Source organism: Streptopelia decaocto, assembly GCF_964273445.1.
Source record: "Streptopelia decaocto genome assembly, chromosome: 2".
Classification (NCBI taxonomy): domain Eukaryota; kingdom Metazoa; phylum Chordata; class Aves; order Columbiformes; family Columbidae; genus Streptopelia; species Streptopelia decaocto.
This window is the reverse complement of record NC_138655.1, coordinates 162523335-162542136: the sequence shown is the minus strand read 5'-3', so window position 1 is coordinate 162542136 and position 18802 is coordinate 162523335. Positions and strand designations below refer to the sequence as shown.

Genomic DNA, 18802 nt, shown 5'->3' with positions numbered 1-18802 from the left:
TTTAAAAACCTCAGACATTCAGCGTCCAGCTCTGGAGCCCTCAGCACAGGACACACATGGACCTGCTGGAGAGGGGCCAGAGGAGCCACAGAAATGATCTGAGCCTGGAACAGCTCTGCTGGGAGGACAGGCTGAGAGAGTTGGGGTGTTCAGCTCAGAGAAGAGAAGCTCTGGGGAGACTTTATTGTGGCCTTTCCGTACTTCAAAGGGGCCAATAAGAAAGATGGGAACAGACTTTTGAGCAAGGCCTGTTGTGAAAGGACAAGGGGTGATGGGTTTAAACTAAAGGAGTGAGATTCAGGTTAGACATGAGGAAGAAATTTTTGATGCTGAGGGTGGTGAGAGCCTGGCTCAGGTACCCAGAGAGGTGGTGGATGAACCATCCCTGGAGACATCCCAGGCCAGGCTGGATGGGGTTCTGAGCAACCTGATCTAGTTGAAGATGTCCCTGCTCATGGCAGGTGGTTAGACTAGATGAGCCTTGAAGGTCCCTTCCAACCCAAACTGTTCTGTGATTCTATGATTCTATGAAGCAGTTCAGTCACCATCTCTGAAGGTGTTTAAAAGACGCGTAGATGAGGTTCTTACGGACATGGTTTAGTGCCAGTGTTGGGTTAATGGATGGAATCAATGATCTTGAGGTTCTTTTCCAGCCAAAGTGATTCCATGATTCTAATGTTCGATGCAGTACTACTTACACCAACACCTTTCTTTCCTGGCACTGCTCCCATCCTTGTAATGGACCTCTTGTTTAGGTGGCTGCTGAAAAACAAACCTCCACAAAAAGGCTCTTTCTCAGGTCAATCAGTTGTGCCATTGGCCTTGCCCATACTTGCATGCCAAGGGGAATGTGAAATAGCAAATGAAGTCATACTTTTGGTGGTAAGAAAACCCCTATGTACACACACAGGTCCTTAGCACCTTTGTCACCATAACTGAGTTCTGCTTGGCCCTTGTTAGCCAAGTTGTGTTATCAGGGATATAGGCTTTTGGTGAAGTCATTGCTTCCCTTTGCCATAGAGATGACACCCTGTAGGACCAGTTTGAGACATGACATACAGTTAGGAGCCCAGATTGCTCCTCCTTCTCCTTGACTGAAAGAAGAGACGTTACTCATAGAATGTCCTGAGTTGGAAGGACCCACAAGGATCATTGAGTCCCTGCATAGGACAACCCCAAAATTCACACCATGTGTCTGAGGGCATTGTCCAAATGCTTATTGAATATACTGCTGCCTCCTTGCACTTTCCACCTAACTGCTTCTGAGCTGGCAGAAAAACAGTGCTTCATTCAGTCTGGTTCAAATCCAGGTATGAACTCAAAGCATTGGTGAGAGCTGGTTTGCAGGAAGGTCCTCAGAAGGCTTCTTGGAGAAGCAGAGGCTGTCTGGAGAAGTGCACACCCCTAATTCTCATCACTTAGAGAGCCATGAGATGGAAGCATCCCTGTGTTCCCACTGCAATGGATGCATCTCTCAAGGTCCTATTCTCACTCCATCCACAAGCTGTAACATTGAACATTGAAGGGTGCAGGACAAAACTCCAGAGCAGGGATGTGAGAGCCAGACCTCTGGCTGCACAGTGGTCTTCACTTGTTGCAGAGCTTGTGTAGTGCAAAGCAGCTCTAAAACATCCCTGGAGTCAAAGGCCTCTTTTGCTACAACCTCTGTGGTTAAGCATTTCCCTGGAGAGATGGGTCCCAAGCCACTCCTCGTTGACTTAGGCCAAGTCTTTTAAGTGGGAACATTCTCCTTTCCCAAACATCCTACACCTCTGGGCTGTCTGCAGGGTTGTCCCAGAGGTAGAGTTGCTCCATGATGAAGGTTACTATAATGGACCCAAAATGCTACTGGCTCTACAAGCAGATCATGAGGTTGGGCAGCTGATATCCAGCTCTTGCACCAGGGCTTTTTGGTACTTTCAGACATGGTGAAGCAGAACTAATGGAAGAGATTTCAATAATCTCCTTTTTTACCTTTGACATGCTAAACAATAAATCATTGTTTCTGGGAAGTAATAATATAGATTTAGATTCCTTTAAGCAGAGCTGAATGTGGACCTTTCCCCTTATCACAAACAACTGTGTAAGAAATGCTGAAGGAGTCTCATCCTTTGATGACTGTGGGATGTTCTTTCCTTATGACCTCCCCAAAACTGCTACCTCTTCGTGGGCTTGGCCTTTTTCCTTCTTCAGAATGACAAACCAAGCACAGATTTGAACAGGAAAGGTAACTGGAAACAACATGCAAATAAATTAAAAAAAAAGAGGAAAAGAAAGAGAGAGAGACAACATGCAAAGCTCCTTTTCCAGTGTAAGACAAATGAACTACCCAGACCTCCCTTTCTCTCCTTGTTGAGCTCTGTGCTTTCTGCACTGTAGTTAGGCCCTCATCAAACTTTGTTCACTGAGTCCTGAAGTCTAGAGGGGAGAAACAATCCCCCCAAGGAGCCTCAGTGCTGCTGACTTGTGAGCCTAAATCCCCTGGGCAGGACTAATCATAAAAATACTTATTGGAAGGGACCTCTGAAAGTCTCTTGTCCAAGCTTCTGCCTTCAAAACCAGCACAAGGTCAGGTCAGTCATAGCTTTATCTAGCCAAGTCTCAGAAACCTCTGAAGATGGAAATCCCACCACATGCTCAGGTAAGCTAAGTGCTAGGGTATGCTCCTTGGGTTCACACCACCATCATCAGTAACCATATCATACTGCAGCGTGTTAAGTAGTCCATCTAAATCACCAATCCTCTGTTTAATCTGTGATCAACATCTAGAGACAGGTGGGAGGCAGATGCCACCCCAAAAGATGCTTTTCTCTGTCCACCAGCTCTAGGATGAGTCCAGATGTTCAGGGTCATCAGTAGTCTACCTCTCCAGCGCAAGGCTATCACCAACACTGTGATAACTTTGGCTTAAATTCATAACAGCCCCAATGACCATGGCTTTTACTTTATGGGTGATTTCTTCAGCTGAAGTTCACTGGGCCACTGTCACATCAGATGAAACTGCACCCCTTACTCCCTTTTACAAAGCAGATTGTTGGAGTTTTAAGTCCTCCAGGATGCCATGGAGTAGCTCTGCGTTATTATGAACAAACAGGGCAAATTGTGCAAACTTCCAGGGTTTCATGTATGTGATTCTTATGGCCATATATCAAGCATGTGCAGATGGTTTCTTCCATTTAGAAGACTTCCAGAAGCTAAATTTCACATGGCTAAATTGAACCAGGAGCGTATGTTGCCTCCTGCATTGCCCACCTTGAACCTGGGTTGATTTCTTTATTTTGTGGTCACTTCCATTGTTGCCATGGTGGGCTTTTAAGTTTATTTTTCTTTTTTTTTTTTTTTTTAAGATTTTAAAGTAGATAGACTGTGCCTGTTCTCTTTTGCCCTTTGAATACCAATCAGACCAATAAATCATGTCAGGCCACAGGATGCACTGCTCCCTGTGATCTGCAAACATACTTCTCAGTGGGGCTTGCCCCACCTCTAATATAAAATAAGTCTGTTCTGCTCTGGCAGAAGCAGACTTCAGAGTGAGACCTATTCATCATACTGCTGAAAAGAAAAACAAAATCCAGGGGCAGAGGCTGGGTCTCTAGCCTTGCTTTCAAGAGGCACTGGGACCTGCCAAGAGAGGAGGGAGAAGGGCTGGCTGCCACATGGGAGATCTTGCAAAGAGACAAGGTCCTTTGTGCATCTGATGTGGGGACCGTCAGTCTGTATTGCCAGCAGGTAAACTCATGGTACATCAATGCTATAGATTGACATTGTTATCAAACACAGAGTTAAATTATAGAACACTTTGGGTTGGAAGGAACCTTCAAAGCTCATATAGTGCCACCCCTGCCATGAGCAGGGACATCTTCACCAGCTCAGGTTGCTCAGAGCCTTGTTCAGCCTGGCCTGGGATGTCTCCAGGGATGGTTCATCCACCACCTCTCTGGGCAACCTGGGTCAGTGTTTTACCACCCTCAGCATCAAAAATTTGCAGAACCAAAATACAAATGCATTGTGAGAGTCAACTCTATACTACAGCACTAGATACCAAAAGACAAGACAGATAGGGGACCTGGTGGGGAGGTAACACAACCCAAGTCCTCCATGGCTGTTAGAAGAGTCCTCCTGCCACCCAAGTGGGTGCTCGTCAGAAATACTCTGAGCAATATCACAGGAGACTTTCTGAAGGTTTAGGGTGGCCACCCAGGATTTATGTTGCTCCAAATCACCACCACTTTGCCCCTATAAATTCTGTCTGCAAGTGGGGGCTGTTGTATCTTAATTGTGAAGACCGTGCTGCCCTTCAGTGTTTTTTTCTTTTGGGTTTGTAGTGAGGGAAGAGGCAATGGGGATTAGGTCCTCCATCTGGCTGAGAAGGGCACAAACCCATATGTCTTTGGGTGTTTAGCATAAATAGAAACCAGACCCCAGTTTCCGTATCCTCAAAGGAGGAATGGACTGGACCTAACCATTTTTCACCCTGGGCTCTGAAGGCTCTGTGCAAAAACTGAGCTTTTGAGCCTTAGCCAAGAAATTAATTGCTTTAAAGCTAACGCAGTGCAGATTACAGCCTTTTGTTCTGTCAGCCCTCACCCCACGAGAGGGTCTAAAACCATCCATCTCCTTCAACTGCTGAAGCATGAAGGAGCAGGCACAATGCAAAATGGAGACCGAGTTTGTCTTTTCACAAATACCTTGTAACATAATCATTTAATGTGTCCAAGGGCATCTGTGGTCTAAGAATCTGTGACGGGAAGATCTTTACCAAATTACAAAATCCTCTATCTGTGACCATTGACTCTTCAGACCATCTCAGACGTGGTCCAGCAACTCACTGCTTTGTTAGTGAAATGCTAGAGTGAATTTCTGGGTTGTTATGGAGGTGTTGCCACTGGAGGTTCTTTGACAACATCTTAAGAAAATGTTTCTTGGGGAAGGTTAAGTCAAAATTAATTCTGCCTTTGGATTAATAGACCTCTTGCAGATTAATTTGATCCAACTATTTATTGCTAATGATTGCCTTGATCTTTAAAGCCTTGAATGTACTGCTGTTGAGTATTGACATCAAGATAATTCCTCTTCTTGGCTGTGTTATTTGGGACTGAACAGAAATTTGCTACATGTGATGGAGCAGTGAGCCTGAGTTTTATTGCTCAAGCAGCTCAGAATAGCTTTTTCCAAAGCCAGGACTTGGGTCCATGAGATATCTAAATGACAATGTATTAGATTTCTTTCTGTTCCAGTCAATGGAAGAGATAAAGCTGACCTCAGCTGCAGAACCAGGTCTCAAAACAGGACCAAGGGCATGTTTGCAAAGCCCTGTGATTTGATTCATTTGCTCTACCAAACGGGCAACAGTGAAGAGCCCAAAGTCTTCTTTTCATTCATATGCATCTCCCTAGCCTTACCAACACTGCTGATGACAATTAAGGAGAGAAATCAATACTAAATGCTGACAGTATTATAGAGATGAGTTAGAAAATAGGGTGTGAGGGCAAGACCAGCTGGTTGGTGTCACCAGATCCCAAGGTAGGCAGGTGGTCTGTAGTACAACAGAAGGAAATGCCTTTACACATGTGTTTTTTAATGGGGTGTTAATTGGGCAGTGGGTGTACAGGACAAAGAAGCAACAGAGGATGTGGCTTGAGGTTTTGGCTGATGTAAAGCCAAAGGCCTGGAATAAAATGAAAGCTGGGCTTTTATGGCCCCTTGCTGTCATTTCCAACAGGAGTGGGACATCAGGTGGGCAGGCAACCCTGCTCTAAAATCACAGCTGTCTTTGGGGACCTTTCCCTCTGCTGGTGGTGTCTCCAGGTACTCCCACAGCACTGATGGTGGGAAGAGTGATCTCTGAGATGCAATAGTGAAGGTGGGAAGCAATCTGGCTTGTCTCCTTCTCTCAGACAATAGAAGAGGATGAGACAGGATGCCCACCCAGGACTAGCTGGGTGGGTGCAGCGTGCCTCAGCATACAGCCCCAGTGCCAATAATTAACACATGTTAAATTGATGAAAGAAACCAATGGGGGATGATTACTCTGCTGCCCACATGAGAGAGCTTTCTCCCTTCTTTCTCCCTCCAGCCCTACATCTGGTAGTGATTTTGCATCCCAAAATAGAAAGGAAGTGGAAGAAAGAGGCTTAGCTGAGCTTGGACCCATTTGAGGAGAATACAGAGAGTATGTCAGAGGGAAACAGAGAAATAGTGTTGGAAGGATGCTTTGTTTCCTATACCACTGTGTCTTGCTGCAAAGAGAGAACTGATGGCTGGTGCTATCTCCCAAGCTTTGCCTGGGCTTTAGGAATAGTGATGTGGGCTGTAAACCCACGACCATGTCTCTTGCATCCTCCTGACCACTTGGCACCTGGTGTTCTGGTGCAGCAGAAAGAGGCTGTGACAACCTTGCTTTCCAACACCTTATGCTACAAGATCTTCGCCATAGCCTAACCTGAAAAAACAGTCTATTGGGCATTCTTCAGCTGCCTCCATCACATGCTCTAAGCTCTATGTATGGGGCTGAGGGCAAAGGTTGGGATTGAGCAGAAAGACCCAGCCATGCAGTCTGGGTTGCTGTGGGAACACTCACCATGCACCTTGGGCACCTTGGCTTTCAGGTGTCGTTCACACATAGCCTTGGCATTTAGCAGTAGGAAGATCTGCTCCTCTTTGGTGATGACATCATCAGCATCCACCTGCAGTGATGGGGAGAAATGAGGTTAAACCTCAGCATGGCAAGAGCAGCAGGACAGAAATTTCCTAGACAATGCAGGTGATGTGAATGCAAAAATCTCCCTTGCATCACCAGTTTCTTCCACCAGCCTTGCTCTGTGTATGTTGATTTCCTCAGCAATTAGTGTCCCAAGAAACACCTCTTACAAGATGCTACATGGAATCATCTGCTTATGTGGCAAAGGAAGCACACGGTGCAATTGCTCAGTCATACTCATGCACACACAGGAAAGCAGCAATTTCTGAGGTGGCATGCCCCAGCTTGCAGAGATGAGGCAACTACTCAAGGGGAATAAAACCAACATCCTAGTAAATAATATTGGCATATCATTCCTATAAACTGGTCCCTTTGGGACATAGAAGAGTAAGTCAATACAACACAAGGAACAGCAGAGCAATGCTGTGTTTCCTGACACCCTCCTCTTGGAAAATACTGTCAGAAGTTAAAAGTACCAAGGACTCCTCTCTTGAAGAATTGCAGTCTGCCATCGTCATTGAAGTGCTGTTTCCACCCTTGGCCACAGGACATCAGGCTCTGTCAACAGGAGAAGGGTGAGAGCCTGGCCCAGGTACCCAGAGAGGTGGTGGATGAACCATCCCTGGAGACATCCCAGGCCAGGCTGGACGGGGCTCTGAGCAACCTGAGCTGGTGAAGATGTCCCTGCTCATGGCAGGGGTGGCACTGGATGAGCTTTGAAGGTCCCTCCAACCCAAACTATACAAGAACATGTGCAGAGGTGGCTGCCTTAGGCAGGCTGGTGACCTGACAGCATCTGCCCCCCAAAGTCTGAGGGCTCAGCAAAAAAAGGCTGTGAGCATCATCCTGGGAAGATTAAATTTTTCCTCCTGTAAGGTCTCCAGAGGACAAGGGACAAGAAGAGAACAGACAATGCTTCACCCAGGGCCTGTTTTACCCTCCTCTGTTTGTTTCTTGCTGATAAATGATGATACTTGGTCCTCGAAGGCACTTTCTGGTCATAAAAACCAAAAAAAAGAAAGAAAAATCTCTGAAAATGAAACTGGCGTGTTCACATCAAGCATGGCTGGCCTCAGGAAGCCGGGGGTACAACCATGGGGAAAGCTTGTTTTGTGAGTATTTTGGTTGTTATACCACACAGAGGTTGGATAAAATGCAATACGGCTGCTTTAACTTTCTGATGTGCCTCTTGGGTACTTGGCATCCTGCTCCAACATCCAGGACCAGTCCCACTGCCAGATAAGGTCTTAGATGAGGAAGAACTTTTTTGAAGGAATAGATATAAATTTCAGTGTACCCATCCCAGCTACCATGGGATGATACTGTCTTTTTTTCTTTCCTGCTCTTTCACCCTAAAAGAACAGTATACTTAACCTTCTCCTGTGCTAATTTTCCACCCTGGATGTGAATGGGTGATGGGGATTGTAATTTCCAGGTGCTTTCTTATTTGCAGCATAGAAGAGAGAGAAGAAAGCTGTGGACTATGTCCATCTACTGGCAAGCCTCTCTGTTTGACACATGAGGGATCTGGCCACCCTTGTGAAATCTTTGGGGTCTGGGTGCATCCTTGGTACTCTGCCAGTCATAGCAGAAGAGCCTCTGGGAGGTCAGGACTGGGAGGAATCCTCATCCCCAAGATCACCCCAAAGGTTGTTCAAAACACAGAACAGCCGTGTACAACAGCTTATAGGCCTCCCAAGAGAAAGATGTTTGTAAGGCAGTAGCCTGAAATAATTAAGTGATGTAATAAGTTGGGATAAATCACTGCTCTTCTCATTGCCTTTGTTGCCCTAACATTTGTCTGTCTTGATTAATCGGGCTATAAATGCAACGAGAACAGATGTTGCCTCTCCCTGGATTTGTACAGAACTTAGCACTCAGTTGTAAAAGCCTAATGTAAGCAACAAGCGCTGGAGTACATTTTAATACAAAGCAACGTATTTTTTCTTCTTTCTTTTTTCTTATATTGACTGTGCTGGTGAGACTGGCCAATGGAAATCTGTAATGCAAAACCTAGGGTAGCGCTCCACATCCTGATAGACGGAGCAGACCTAACTCTCAATGTATAGTGCAGGCAAGCAAAGGAAAGAATATAAAACTTTGAGAAGCCAGTAGTGATCTGCAGATGAGAAGGAAACCTGTAGACAAGTTGTAGAGACATCTTGTACTGCCCCAAACCACTGCCATTCAGAATTAAGGTTTCTTCACTCATTTTAAGTTAATTCAGTTTGGAAGGCGAGTAAGATAAACCAGCTGAAGGCCAATCAGTTCTCAAGCAGGACTTACGACAAGTGACATAATGAGGGTTAATGAAATACAGCATAGAAGTAAACTCAGATTCCATTTCCCAGTGTGCTTCTATGGAGAGGAACGATGGATGTTTGAGCAGCTGGTGTGGTAATGGACACACAGATGGATAGCTAGATCTGATAAGGACATTCTGAGTAAAGTAGAAGTTAGTTTTTCATGTCCTTGGAAAAAATCCACACTAAAAATCCTTCAGAAGTGGGAGTCGGTTTCAAAACCGCATTAACGTTAATGCAAAACAAAGCCATCCCTTTCCAGATGTTTGGCCTGTCCACATTTAAGGCAACATCCCACATTTCAACTCTTTCATTGGAAACATAAAGCCTCTGGGTCAAATCCTGCTGTCATTTATATGTGCATAAACCCTGAGTGATTCCACAAAAGCTGGAGGAGTTAGTCTGGATTTATAGTAGCCAGAGCAGAATCTGACCTCAGGCATTTCAAATGATTCATCCCTTGCACGCTTAGTCCTCAGGCTCGTTTGGCCATGCTTCGAAAGTAGGGCAGCTCCCAGCCAGAGGGACGGATGGTCGCTGGGACAGGCATAGAAGATAACTTTTTCTTCCCAGAAATGGAAATAAGTCACCAAGCTCTGTGCCCAGAGCTGGGCAGAATGGCTGGGACAGGGCTCCAAAATCTACCAAGGTTTTCAGCTTTCCTAAGCCCTGGTTATTGGTCTTAAATTTACAAATTTAAGACCCTTAAAAAAAAAGTCTTCCTATTCTCTCCCTTCCTCCCAAACTAGTATAAATGCGGAGAGATATGTTCCGGACACATACTTCTGCGTTTCTCCTTGGTTAAGGTGGCTGAAACATGTGTAAATGCATATATGAATAAGGACAGGGATTTTCATTAAACCCTGTGAGTTGAAGGGGACACCTGTTCTCAGGAGACTTGCAAGAGAACCATGCAGTCTGGCCATGCTGCTCCTTTGTGACTGAATAACTCACATTAAACACCTCAGATGCAAATGGGGCTGATAGCTGGTGGTTCTGAACCACCCTCCTGTCCCAACCTCGCTTTCCCACCTGTCATCACGCTTTGCACCCATCCCTTGTCAAGCCTCTTGCTGAGATGCTTCAGTGTCTAAGCCAGGCTGAAAACTCTCCAGGGATGGAGAATTAAGCAGTGTGCTGCCAGATCTGACACAAACGGCTCAGCCTGGGGCTCAAGGGGCAGTAGGTAGGACAGGGCAGACACCCACAGCTGGAAACCAGGGACCAGCTTTGGACCTGTCAGCTGCTGGAGCACTTTTGACAGTTCAATACTATTTTTTCCTATGGATCTGATTTTCTTGATCTGGATTTTCTGATCATGTTTAAAAATATGTAAAGGGTGAGTGTCAGGAGGATGGAGCCAGGCTCTTCTCGGTGGCAAACAATGGTAGGACAAGGGGTAATGGGTTCAAATTGGAACACAAGAGGTTCCACTTAAATTTGAGAAGAAACAACTTCTCAGTGAGGGTGCCAGAGCCTGGACCAGGCTGCCCAGGGAGGTTGTGGAGTCTCCTACTCTGGAGACATTCAAACCCACCTGGACACCTTCCTGTGTAACCTCATCTGGGTGTTCCTGCTCCATGGGGGGATTGCACTGGATGAGCTTTCCAGGGCCCTTCCCATCCCTGACATTCTGTGATTCTGTGATCTTAAAATGATGTTGCCCGACTCATCTTTCTGTTCTGTCTGTCAAAGGTTAAAAGAAATCCACAAGAACATTCACTTTGCAACATAGATGCACTCATGATGCTAGATGTATTTGGCAAAGCTTTTTCTTTGACAAAATCTCAACACCTGATCCAAAAATACTGTGGGACAGCCTTGCTAAAATCATTAGCAGTTGCGCATGCCAACTTTTTTTGAATCTGAATATCCCCAGGCAGCGAAATAAGTGGCTCAGTTATCAGAAGTGCTGAGGTATGGGCTGCAGGAGCTCATTACAGGTGGGAGCTGCTGCTGGTGAAGCAGACCCTGCTTTGGAGGGCATTTGATCCCTTGGGTTGGGAGAGAGGTAGAGCTGGAGATAGAAACATAGAATCATTTTGGTTGGAAGACACCCTCAGGATCATTGAATCCAACCATAACCTAACCCTAGCACTAAACCACGTCCCTGACAACCTCATCTAAATGCCTTTTAAACCCCTCCAGGGATGGTGACTCCACCACTGCCTGGGCAGCCTGTTCCAATGCCCAACAGCCCTTTCCAGGAAGAAGGCATCGGTATGAAAGGTATCTGTGAGATACTGAACAGAGCAGAGAAGGGGGGATAATTAGTCACAGTTTTGCAGAATTTGAGACCTTGGAGGCACAAGATGAAGACAACAAGGTCTAAAAGAAACAGGACAATGGACTCAAAATAAAATTAGACAAATCAATAAAGGACAAATCCAGCAGTAGCTGTTAAAGACTGTATCCTGGATGCAAAGTTGATTCAGGAAGGTCTTAAACTGCTGATCAGCAAATGACAACCTAAGAGCTGTCTCTTTCTCTAAACATCCTAAGATGGCATCTCCTTGGGATGGCCTGTTAGGACCAAAGGCTATTTTCAGATATATCTGTAGTTCCTCTCTTTCCAAGGCCACAGAAAACTTGTGCCCCGCTGAACATCAAGGAACAGACATGTACATTCTGGGTATGGTTCTATTTGACGTGCTCAACACAATCTACCTTGCATATTCTGTGCCACTGCTGCTCGGGACCATGAAAAAGTAGATAAGAGGTTCTAGAAGTGCTTCACCCAGGTGAGCACTGCAGCCCCAACTCAACTAAATTAACGTGTTCAACATCTTACATCATCATTTACCAAGAACCCACCCATTGGCAGCCCAACACCTCTCACCCTCTCATTTTGCAGATATTCATTAGCCAACAGAAAGGAACAAACATCCCATGTACTTGCCAACATAATACCTGCTTTGCTGGCCAACTGGGGACATCCAGGATGACATTTAAAAAACTGAGGTATTTGGCCAGAGTTCCCCTTATAGTCACTGATTATTTACATACAGCTGAAATAAATTTCCACCTCAAGCCACCACCTAAATAAATCAGATCAGCTGTGGGGATTTTACTTTTCTTTTGGTGCAGCTGGAGACTGCAGTAATTGGACTTGTTAACAATGTTGAGAAGATCTGTGGAGTTTAGGAGCAGAACTTTTGCTGGCATGAGCTCTGGGAGCAAGAAAAGCATCTCAGGGAAATCAGAAATATGGTCACAAACAGGTACATCTCCCACATCCAACTATTTAGAAATATGAGGTCATCGTGCCTCTGCAGAAGTTAATCACTCCAAAAGAGCTGACAGCAAATCTAACTTGCTTCAGCATAAAGTCTTGCACTGACCTTACTTGGCATCCAGTTTGTACAAGCTGCAGGGGTACAGGCACAGTGGGCTCTGCACAGGGAGGTTCACAAGGATGGCTTTGCCCCTCACTCCTGCTGTTACGGACGAGGTGCATGGATGTGATGGGGGCTCCTCTGAGGCCTCCCCAGTTTCGCAATCAAAACCCATCTGCTACTCTTTCTCAATGTTTATCACCTCTCGGCTCCCCAGCACTGTTTTTTTGCCAGAAAAAAAAGTCCCTTGTGGGGAAAAGATCTAGGAAAGCTGATTTTGTTTTCCTCCCCCTTATTCAGAGAAAGCAGAAAAGCAGAGCAAGAAGCAGGCCAAGCGGGGAAGGGTAAAATGACAATGCTATCCAAAGCTGTTAAATCAGTTTTGGTTCAGCTTTTTCTTTTTTTCTTGCCCCTCTTTCCCTTGCCCCCAGAGGAGGCCAATGGGTAATTATGATAATGTTTTCTGGTATTTCCATTTCATTGGCTGATCTCCCAGCCACTAAAGTAAACCCCAAATCTCAACGGGGAGGTCATATTCATCCTTGTTTATGGGACTCATTTTCAGAAATAACACTATCCTTTTTGTGAAACTTCCCTGGCAGTGGCTCAAAAAAACAGCTAAAGGCAAACAGATTCCTTGGTTGGGGTTGAGAGCATCACAGCTGGTCGATGGGCCCAAGGCAAGGGACTGCTGGTGATCACCATCTTGGACAGCAGTAGTCAAGGTAATTGCTGGTATGAAGCAGAAAAGGGGTGCAGGGAGGAGGGGGGGACATGAGGAATGTGAAACTGAAAGCGTCAGTGCTGGTGATGTGGAAGAAAAAGGGATGTGGGTCCCAAGGGTGTGCGAACAAGGTGGGACGTAGGTGGAATCGACCATGCAGATTGCAACCCAAAACAACCCTGCTGATTTTGGTGATCACCTCTGGTAGGGTGATCATAGAATTCTAGAATCAGTTTGGTTGGAAAAGACCCTCAAGTTCATTGAGTCCAACCATTAACCTAGCGCTTACACTAACCCATGTCCCTGAGAACCTCACCTCTGCATCTGTTCAGCCCATCCAGGGATGGTGACTCCAGCACTACCCTGGGCAGCCTGTTCCAATGCCCGACAGCCCTTTGGGGAAGAAATTGTTCCCCAGATCCAACCTCAACCTCCCCTGGTCCACACTTATAGGGCTGTCCTTTTATGAGGAGTGAACCAGATGGACTGAGCTGGGATGGGGACACAGAGACCAAAAGTCAGTTTTGGGGAGTGTGACAAAACACTTGTGAGTTTTTCTTTTAACAGTGCCGTAGGTGAGCTGGATGAAGGGTCCAAACACAAAACCCAAGCAATATAAGGTCATAAACCAATTTATTTTTCTGCAGCAGACCCTGCAATTGAGCTGAGGGCACGAGCAGAAAGGAGACTAAATTAGAGCTTTATTCCAGACTTGCTGATGGAGCAACCACACTCTTAATTTCTGTAAGGCTCAAAAAGGCTGTTAGGATTAGGAGATTAATCTAACCAAGTCTAATCTTAGACCAGACCTGCAGCTACTACAGGTGAGCATACCTTTACTGAGACCAGAGCATCAGGCTGGACTGAGGGCAATGTGGTGTTGCTGCCAGGCATGCAGGCCAGGGTGGCACATCTAAATAATGTCACAGGGCAGGGGATCAGCTGCCTTTGGCAGGAGCTGATGTAGCTTTCAGCATGGGCTTTACCAAAAGTAGGTTGGTCAGGAGCTCATGGCAATGGGGACTTGCTGAGAAGAAGGGAGAAGTGGCAGGGTGGAGGTGGTTGGGAACACAAGGCGTTGCATGAGGTTGGTCAGTAGTGGGGTGCCAATACGGGGCAAGAATTGAGCCTTGTCCTCCTTTAGATAAGAGAGGATGGATTCTCTTGGGGACAGACTTTTTAGCAGGGCCTGTTATGACTGGAAAAGGGGTGATAGTTTTAAAATAAAAGAGGCGGGATTCAGGCCAGACATGAGGGAGAACTTGTTGCCCTGAGGGTGGTGAGACCCTGTCCCAGGTTGGCCAGAGAGGTGGTGGATGAACCATCCCTGGAGACATCCCAGACCAGTCTGGACGGGGCTCTGAGCAACCTGAGCTGGTGCAGATGTCCCTGCTCATGGCAGAGGTGCGACTGGATAAGCTGGGAAGATTCCTTCCAACTGAAACGATTCTATGATTCTAAGAATTATTTTGTGATTTGGTTTAGATATCTAGTTTGTCTTCTCTGTTTTCCTACCCTTCTGTGAGTGTTTGTACAAGCCCTGCATCTCCTGCCCGCTGGGCTCTGCTGGTTTACTCAAGCCCTGATGAACCCTGGCAAGTATGGAAGGACCAGGGATTTGTATGTGCTGTCTTGGACAAAATGTACCCTGTGCAATCTCTGTTACTGCGTTTACCGCCAGTCCTACAGCAAAGTAGGATCTGCCAGGCTGCAACTCAGCTGGTGATTAACTGTGCCCCGTGTCTGGCTGTATTTCACAGAAGAAATACAGATATGCTTGTGATTTGCTGGATTTGCATGCTGGCTTTTGCAGTCACTCAGGCTACATGCACCCTGGCAAGCAAAACTCCTTGTTGGGTTCAGAAATAGATTGTGACCCCACCACTTGACTCTGGAAGATGGCACTTCAGGCAAATTACATCCCTCACTCCCTAAAAGCTGCTCTGGACTTGTGCTTGGACTTGCGAGGGTCTGACACTTCATATTTCAGTGCTGGCTTACAGCATCTCCCTCGTGGAGAGAGCAAGCAGAGTAAATACAGATAAACAGTGTTTATTCTCTTCTAATTTGGGCAATGCTGGATTTACCCACTGCCCAAATGATCTAATTCACTTTCTTAATTTCCTGCGACCTCCATGCTTCTTAGCCTCTGCTTGCCTGCACATTATCAGTGCCCTGGCACGAAAACCATACAGAAAGAACAAAATCCATTGGGAGCAATTTGTTGCAAAGAGGAACTAACTGGGGAGAGACCAGGGAGAGGTACATTTTCTGCCCTGAGGGATTTAATTCAACTGAATAGTCATTATTTCCAACATTATGGAAAAAAAAAAAAAAGTGGTTTGAAACCTATTCCTTTTCAAGTTAGTGCTGGAAAGATTTAAAAATAAATAAAGCTGAAGTGCCAGTTGGCCCAGCCAGAGATACAGTAGTGAGAGCAGCAGAGGCACGAGCCGCTGCCAGCAGCTAATCACAAAACCCATGGAGCTGTGGTTTGCTCAGGACACCAGAGTGGTGAAGAGGATGGGGAGAGGAAGGTTGTTTTGTAGCAGGAGACCCTGGACTCATGGACAGGCCAGGTCTAGGCAGGAGAAAGCAGGTTTGAAGCCCATTCCACTGCCTATAGTGATGTTGCAATGATGGCAGGGACGCAGATTTGAGAGCTCGTGCAGGTGGGTGCTGAGCTGAGCTCTCGGCATCGCTGTCCTGCCACATGAATCGATGTGTGTGTCCTTCACCCCATCCCACTTCCAGAGGATGGGAATCACAAAATGTCTCACTCCTTTTAAAGACTGAGCTTAGAAACACCAAAATGGGACAATCAAACCTAGAGGGTGTGATGACAGAAAGGTGAAAGGAGGAGGAGACTCAAGAGGCATCCGGATGAAGAAGAGGGTGGGGGAAAAGGAGTTGATGTGAAGGGGAAGAAGAGCTGTTTGGATCCTGATGAAATATAACTCTGGCCACAAGCTGGGGAAGCACTGAGAGGTTAGTGCATAAGCTGCTCTTCCCTCTACCTGCTTTTCCTAGCCTCCCAGAGGCTAAATGAAGTTGGTGGTTTTGCCTTAACCCCTTGACCACATCACCTAACCCATGCCTGCTCCAGAACAGCAAGACAGTATCAGCTCCAGCTTCCCGGGCTCAGAGAAAGCTGAATAACCTCCCGTTGTGTTCGGTCCTGTCTCAACCCTTCCCACAGCTTCCTGTACCGAGCTAGCTCTTCATCCTACCCTCAGACACAGATCTCCCATGTCTAGGAGGCATCTACACACCTTTGAGGAGCTTGTGTTCCTGTTTCTTAGTGCCTTATTGTATATTTGACATAGTATCACAGTATGTTTGGGATTGGAAGGGACCTCAAAAGATCATCTAGTCCAATCCCCCTGCTGGAGCAGGAACACCCAGGTGAGGTTGCACAGGAACATGTCCAGGCGGGTCTTGAATGTCTCCAGCGAAGGAGACTCCACAACCTCCCTGGGCAGCCTGGTCCAGGCTCTGGCACCCTCACCATGAAGAAGTTTTTTCTCAAATTTAAGTGGAACCTCTTGTGTTCCAGCTTGATCCCATTACCCCTTGTCCTATCATTGTTTGCCACCAAGAAGAGCCTGGCTCCGTCCTCATGGCACTCACCCTTTATATATTTATAAACATTAATATGGTCACCCCTCAGTCTCCTCTTCTCTAAACTAAAGAGCCCCAGCTCCCTCAGCCTTTCTTCATAAGGGAGGTGCTCCACTCCCTTAATCATCTTCGTTGCCCTACGCTGGACCCTCTCCAGCAGTTCCCTGTCCTTCTGGAACTGAGGGGCCCAGAACTGGACACAATATTCCAGGTGTGGTCTCACCAGGGTGGAGTAGAGGGGAAGGAGGACCTATCTCGATCTACTAACCACCCCCCTTGTAATACACTCCAGGATGCCATTTGCCTTCCTGGCCACAAGGGCCCAGTGCTGGCTCATGGTCATCCTGTTGTCCACCAGGAGCCCCAGGTCCCTTTCCCCTACACTGCTCTCTAATATGTAATTTCCCAACCTATACTGGAACCTGGGGATTCCAATGTTGTGTTTTGATTTGTCTTGGCTCACACCATTACCTTTCTCTTCATGGGGTGATACAAATAAGTGTGGTGTAAGACCACCCATTACCCAACTCACGGTCTAGCTTCTCTCTCTCTTGTTTTCCCCTCTAATTCTTTGAAAGTAGATGTTTGTTTTGGTTTCATACCCTGCTGCCTACCATGATTTTTTCACAACTCTCAGGGCTATGAGGCTTGGTTTCTGCCCTTTCTTTTTGCTTTTACATTTTATTTTGTCTTGCAAAACAAGAGTCCAAAAGGCCATGGAAGGGGATCGCTTATGAAAATGGTTACCTCTTTTTTCCTTCCCATTGTCCTAATACAAATGCAAGGAGGATCATCTGACTATAGACCCTGTAGTCCTGAAATTGTTCAAGGAAAGTCTGCTTCAGTTATGTGACAGATAACGTAACTTGGACAGAGCAACAGAAGGGACCTATTTTTCTTGATTCTTCATGGGAAACTCCTTCCCCTTTGTCTTCGCAGTTCTCTTGCACCTCTCAAAACCAACTCCCTCTTTTAGTTTTCTCTCCTGGTTCTCAAAGCTTCAGGCACTGATTTTTAAGTCTTTCTAGGAATACCCTCCCTGGATGAGGAAGTTGGAGTTCGGTCTTTTACTCAAGTACTCAGAGATGTCCTCAGACAAGACAGATGGTTGCAGTCAGCTGAGCCAAAGATGCAAACAGTGCTGTCTTAATGCACTCCAGCTGGAGATGCTTTTGTGTAACATCATCCTTGGCATGCCTCAACCAAAACATCATCCTTGGGCCACTGAAGAACTCAAGGCTTCTAAAGAGGAGGAAGGTTGCTCTGGGCAGAAGAGGCAGAGTGATGGAGAGCTGTAAGATGAAGTACGTCATGCTCTGATGTCCACTGACTTCATGGACTAGATCTCCATAAAAATGTTAATACACTGAGAACACCTCCACTTCATCATCTGAATCCCCTTATATTCCACCGGCCCTTGCATTCATGGCACGTTCCTCACACTTCTCAAGCATAGAATGGCCCAAAATTGCCAGCCAGAAGGGAGGTAAGATGTGGAGGTGACTCCTAGTCAGCCCATACAGGCACTTAAAAGAGTAGGACCAGGACTCCAGAGCACACACGGTGTCAGGCAGCTCCCAACAGCCCTGCAGCAGCAGCTTCAGAGAAACACAGAATAATTTTGGTTGTAAAAGACCCTTAAGATCATTGAGTGCAACTGTTGCCCCACCCTTGGCACTGCCCCATGTCCCTGAGAACCTCATGTCCGTCTGTCCAGCCCTCCAGGGATGGTGACTCCAGCACTGCCCTGGGCAGCCTGTTCCAATGCCCCACAGCCCTTTGGGGAAGAAATTGTTCCCCAGATCCAACCTCAACCTCCCCTGGAGCAACCTGAGGCCATTTCATTTTGTCCTATTGCTTGTTACTTGGGAGAAGAGACCAACGCCTTCCATGCTACAGCCTCCTTTCAGGTAGCTGTAGAGCTTCAGCTCCCTGGTTCAGACAATGGGTCACAACTCAGCACCCGCAGAGCATTTGCCAAGAGGCAAACCAGCCTCAGCTGGGCGTTCAGACTGATCTTGTACGAATTTGGTGTTGAACTCGGAAGATGTTCAGGTACCTACACACCTTTTCAAATCTCAGCTTTCTAGGTATCTACATCTATGTCACTGGCAGTTTG

The 18802-nt window shown here is 46.4% G+C and overlaps 1 protein-coding gene across 3 annotated transcripts in view; it reads right to left on the bottom strand.

The window, feature by feature from the left end:
- Positions 1-18802, bottom strand: part of PTH1R (parathyroid hormone 1 receptor) — a 123675-nt gene that overhangs the window by 52591 nt on the left and 52282 nt on the right. For all 3 annotated transcript variants that reach the window (XM_082046771.1, XM_082046770.1, XM_082046772.1), the window contains one exon: positions 6581-6686. In XM_082046771.1, the coding sequence (XP_081902897.1) occupies positions 6581-6686 (106 nt within the window). The remainder of the gene's footprint in view (positions 1-6580; positions 6687-18802) is intronic.